Genomic DNA, 6,068 nt, shown 5'->3' on the forward strand with positions numbered 1-6,068 from the left:
TATATATATATACACACACACACACACACACACACACACACACACACACACACATGAATCTAGAAATAGAAAATTATTGATGATAGCATGTATGATTAAGCCACTATGCAGTATATTCTGGATGGGAAATCACATTTTGTATGCTGTGACGATGCTTAGGGAATGAATATAAATTAATAAAGTTAAAAAAATGTTTCAGAAAAACTAAAACTGTTTTTCTTGAAATTAAAAATAGGCATTAAAAATACCTATTTGATGACTGCAGTAAGCTGTATAGCCCCAGCTAGGTGCTGTTTTATACTATGTTCATTCTGTTCACTGAGGTTTATGGCTAAAGTCAGACTTGTGTTCATGGATATGTATATTTTAGCTGTGCTTGCTATTGAAAATATTTAGCTTAATTAAGATATTTTCTTAATCAGTAAAATATGGGGGGAAAAGGACAACAACAACAAAAAACCAAAAAGACTGGAAACTTCTGGCTTGACTCAGGCATTAGTTCCCTGAATGTGTGGAACAAGAGAACAGTAAAGGGGGAATGTGATAAAAATAGCTATAATAGCTGTTGTGTCCTAACTGCCCTATTTATGACAGGCATATTACATATTATCTGAGTAAGGTCAAGTTCCAGGTGAAGCAATTAGATGACTTGCCTATAAACACACAGTTAGTAGGTGTTAGAGCTGCAGTGTGAACAGTACACTTCAGAAGCCAGCTCTAGGGTCACCTCCTCCTTCCAAGAAGGCTTCTCTGTAACTTCTCCACAATGCTTCTGCTTCCTAGCCAGCTTAAGGCCCCTTCTCTGCTTTCTCATGATACCCAGTTTACAACTGCAATTTTGCATTAACTTAGGAATTACAGTTACAGTGAATGTTTGGAATTTGGAGACTTAGCATTTCTGATTCAGCCAGTAACTGCAGAGTTACAGGTAAAGGGCCATGATGTGGAGAATTACCATGCACGTCAGGTGTGCCAGAGAGACTCAATCCCTATGCATTCAGGTTGTCCTAGATGTCTGTTATTGGGCCAGAGTCTCAGAGTCTAGGTAAGGGTCCTCTGCAAATGTGCATATTCTTTACTTCTCTTTGTGTTTGTTTCATCCACCACCCAGCTTATTATTCAACTTAACATTCAGTCTAACACAGCTACTAGTACATATTTGTATGCAAGTACTTAATTTGTATGATCTTTATTAAACCAGGTCCTCTCTTGTACCACTTTGAAAATTTGGCAAATGAACTTTCCATAGAGCTGAGCTATGAGGATATAAAAAATGTCGTTTTGCAGTATGGATTCCAGGTAGAGGTAAGGGTTTAAATATTCTAAAACTCTTAAACAGGAAAGTCTATCTTATGACAGTTAGAACTTCTTAACCTATTTTCCCACCATAAAGTAAAGATGCTATTATTCGCCTTCAGAATTACATGGATTTGGGATAATGGTAATGTGTATGTAAAGTGAAAGCTACAATCCCTGGTGAAACAATGCTTCAATAAATAGCGACTGATTATAATCATGTTAGCCTGGGACCATTAGATGGCATAGTGGTTACATCGCTAGACTCCCACATGGCTGACCGCAGTTTGCGTCCTGGACCCGGAGGCTTGAAACCTGCTGAGCGTGTGTGTGCCTGCCCAAAATCTCAAGAGGAAAATGGAGGAGAAGGGATTGTGGTATGGCCATCCCCCTTGAGGGGATGATTTCTTGCTTTCTGTCTCTGTGTCTCTCCAATGAGCCCACACACCATATAGGAAAAATCTCTCAAATAAATAAATAAATAAACAAACATACATATTGGCCTTTGTAGGCATTCACTGATAAATACCAAATAAATGAGACCCTGGGGAAGCAGGAGAGTTTGAGCACACAGATATATGAGAAATACCATTCACTGTATGCCCTTTTGGACTCCCAACATTTTTTTTTATCATGTGAGTTATAAGTTTTTTTTTTAATGTATTTTGGCTGTTTTATTTATTAAGAAACATTCCATTCATTTTAAAGGTGAACTACAGATTTGTTCTCAAGAGTAAAGAGAATCCACATGTTACAGTGGTTTAGTGACAGCACTATTCAAACCCATTTCCTCTGCTTAGTGAGCTTGAGCAACTTACATGATCTGTTATAGAGTAGGGTCACTGGTAGTACCAGTCTTATGAGGTAGTTGTGTGTAAAGAATGTGTAAGTTTAAAACAGCACCTGCCACTAATAGGTGCTCATATTTGTTAGCTGTGCTATGATTATTATCATTAAGGTGATTATTGTTTGCATTGCAGGTGGAAAAGGAATCTGTCTTGTCAACGTATACTGTGAATGATCTCTCTATGATGAAATACTATTATGAATGTGTCTTGTTTGTGGTCCGTAAACCACAATAACAATCTCAAGTGACATCACCCAGGAAAAAAGTTTAATAAGAGCAATTGCTGAAATAAACAACTCAAAGTCAACTATCAGTGATGACAGGACATAACCTCAAATCAGTGGTGCCTTCTTATTCCTAACAAATTTAGAAATAGTGTCTATTTTCTTAATGTCTATTGCTTTTTCAGAAATATACTATGCCATGCAGATTTGTACTAAACAAGTAAAAATGGAGGAAATGTCTTCAAATATACTTTTGCTTGAAGCTGAGAATTGTCTTTCAGAAGAAAAACCCTAATCTCCAGTGTCTTCATGAAGCTGTCCGTTGCAAGTCTGCCATGTTAACGACTAATAGTATTGAAGTCCATAATAATGTCCTTTTCTGTTATTTTGTATGCATTGCACATAATATTTTTCAAGAGTCTAAGGATCCTCTGTCACATTCAACATCTGGAATTGGGATTTCTATTCACTTTTAGACCTACGCAATCTATACATAAATGTTTCTGTCTTTTTATCATTCAAATTATTTTATTATTTTTTTGCCCTAGCTCAGCCAAACTTAAAGAAGCATAAAACATTTCATTTTTATGAAATTCTAAATTTAATAGTATTAGGGCCATTCAGATCATTCAGGTAACTGAGAAATTAATGTCTTTGGGCAACACTAAACTGAACACTTTACGAAAGGATATTCATCATGGATCACTTTGAAATTATGAGATCTCAGCATTCTAAGGGAGGCACAAAAGCCTTTATTAAACGTAATGCTAGGAAATGGAAAATAATCAGATTTGTCCATTAGAAATGTATGATTTCAAACTTTAAACAAATATAGTTACTCAGTGCGATGTTTACAATAATGTCTTTTCTTTAGATTATCTGAATTATGAAAGCAAGCACTTTTTTTCTCATTAAAACAAATACATACTAATAAAAACTGTCATAATGGTATTAATGTGGGACATTTTGGATACGAAATTCAGGGATAAATTACTGCCAGTGGTCTGTGTCTTCAATATTGTAAGCAGCAGCCATTAATGTAATTTCCGATTAACAGTAGTTTTGTTCCCTGATAGATGGAGCTTAATCAGTACACGCTGCTTTAAATTTCTACCTCTAGCTGACCTTTATTGGAGGGAGTTTTCCTCTGTATTTTTTATGGATATTATTCTGTTTCCAGTAGCTTGGAAAGTAGAAGTGACTAATGTTTTAACCTTTTCTTGGAGAAAAGGAGGAACATCTGTTGAATTTTTTCACAGCTGATTATTATTACTTTAAATGACCTCTGTGGCCATTTTGATTACGTGAATTTAATCTCAGAAATATGTAGGCAGCACATTTTAATAGTAAACTTACTTGTAAATCTTTAGCCCTTTGTTGTCACTTAGGCTGGGGGAGTCACTACCCATTTTGGCATGGTGGTGAAGGGACCTTTTCTAAACACAATGAGGAGCCCTTGTGACCTTTACTCTGTGCAGTAGAGGACACCATGGAGCTCATTCGACTTGTCCAGTTTGGTAAACTCCTAAGCTGTTGAGTTAAAAGAAACACAGCTATTTCTTTTTTGTGTTCCACAAGACTTAGCAGATACTCATCTTGTGGGACTCTCATTACCTATATGAATGAACTTGAAATTAATTGCAAGAGGAAACCACCCTACCCTACCCCCAAGAAAATTTTTAAGGGAAAAAAATAACAAAACATAAAAGGAGTATCAGTATTTTTAAAAATCAGTTGAACAGAAAGCAATGCATGTTGTTTTTGAGTATTAGAAATGCTTTTTATTCTCTGACTAATATTCATTTTTGTACAACTTCATTACAAGCAAATGACTTTTTTTTTTCCTATTCAGAGACAACAGTGCTGGTGAGTTGGCTTTGGTACTTAAAATTTGCTTTTGCTATCAGGTTTCATTCTTTAATAATGTTACTCATGTTTTTAAATTATAGTATACATTGTAGTTAATTATGAAATCAGTTAGTTCATTCGTTTTTAGTTTTTCCCTTACATCATGGATATTTTTTAAATGTTCTACACAAATGTGCATCACTTTTTTTATGACTTTTTCAGTTAATTTATTAAACTTGAAAATGTGGAATATCAATCAATATAGAAGTATCACTGGAGGATTTATTTAACTTTGTTTTTCTTTTGTTTAGTCCTAGCTACTAAAGTATGTAAGCCTTAAAATTTTAATTTTTTTCCTTAAATTAGTGTTATACACAAATGTTTTCATTCATTTTCATAAAGTGACAGGAGATAGGTCATTGTGCTTGCTTTTTTTTTCGATTTCTATATTCTGAAGTGATGCAGATCTAGGGTATCTTAATCAAGTGAGCAAGGTGGGACATGTAAAATATAAAGAATAGCTGTATAAATCACAGTGTACAATTATGAAGTTTGGGGACTGTAAAATGTACTGTATTTATATGTAACTCTCATTCTTAAAGTTGCCACAAAGGCTGGAAGATTCATGTCTGCATGAAATTTCCTATTATATTTTTAATGTGTATGATGGACTTAACTTTTCTTGAATATTAAAATCTGCCAATTGCTATGAAACAATATTTGCTTGGCTGTTTCCTCTAAGTTAGTGATAATGATTGCTCTGGAAATTTTAATTAATTGAGCACATCCGCTCTCATACCCTCGGAGTAGCCCGTTTTGTATGCTTCTAGAAAGTTGGTATGAATACATGGCCAGTGAGTATGCCTGCATTTATAGTAATGATTTTCACCTTGTTTCAAGTCCACTGTAGTGAAGTTTGAATCTACTTCCAATGACATGAAAAAGTAGTCTTTATTTTATTTTTGTTAAGTAATACAAGAACTATTGTAGGAGCCCATAGAAGAGGTTTCCAGGACCACCATTAATAAGACAAATACTTAGACCCTATTGGGTTCCTTGTGTGATTGCCGGCAAGCTACTCTAAGCTTGTTTCCTCATCTGTAAAACAGAATTAATACCACCTATTTCCAAGGGCTTTTCTGAGCTCATGTGAGCTATGAGTGCACTGTGTGTGTGTGTGTGTGTGTGTGTGTGTGTGTGCGCGCGCGTGCGTGTGCATCTATGGAAGCACATGGTAGACAATTAAATGTAATTTAATCTGTGTCAACCTCTATAGAAAAGGATGAAAAATTTGTTTGTAATGTTATGCTGACCCTTGGAAAAAAAATTTCAGTGGGGGGCTAGCAGGTGGTGTGGTGGATAAAGGCCCTGGGGTCCCATGTGGCCAACCACAGTTTGAGTCCTGAACATGGAGGCTTGCTTTCTCCCTTTCCCTTTTTTTTTTTTCTCTCTCTCTGTTTCTAGTCAAATCAAAATAATAACAACAAATGGAATTAAATAAATATATATATTTTTAAATTTTCAGTTGAATCCTGGGGGAAAAGGGTAAAAAAAAAAAAATAGCAGTTAAATGGTGCCAGCAGGTGGCATGGTGATTAAGAGCACTGGATTCCCACATGGACAACCATGGTTTGAGTCCCGGACCTGTTGATTTGCTTTCTCACTTTCCTTCTCTCATGCTTTGTCTCTCTGTGGTCTTAATTAATTAATTAATTAAGTTAAATAAATAATTCTTTTTTAAAATAGCAGGTATTGGGACCAGCAGTTGGCACAATGGCTGTGTCGTTTGACTACCATGTGGTCAACCATGGTTCAAGTCCTGGACCCAGTGGCTTAAACTCACGCCAGGCACG

General features: G+C 35.6%; 1 protein-coding gene across 1 annotated transcript in view; it reads left to right on the top strand.

Annotated features, from left to right (window-relative positions):
* The window catches only part of CARNMT1 (carnosine N-methyltransferase 1), a gene marked incomplete in the record, with an annotated part of 44,959 nt that extends 40,030 nt beyond the window's left edge, over positions 1–4,929 (top strand). Inside the window, 2 exon segments of the mRNA XM_006155327.3 lie at positions 1,202–1,305; positions 2,277–4,929. Of these exon segments, the coding sequence (XP_006155389.2) occupies positions 1,202–1,305; positions 2,277–2,378 (206 nt within the window).
* Between the last annotated feature and the right edge of the window lie 1,139 nt (positions 4,930–6,068).

The sequence above is a fragment of the Tupaia chinensis genome, unplaced genomic scaffold, assembly GCF_000334495.1.
Source record: "Tupaia chinensis unplaced genomic scaffold, TupChi_1.0 Scaffold000447_1, whole genome shotgun sequence".
NCBI classification, from domain to species: domain Eukaryota; kingdom Metazoa; phylum Chordata; class Mammalia; order Scandentia; family Tupaiidae; genus Tupaia; species Tupaia belangeri.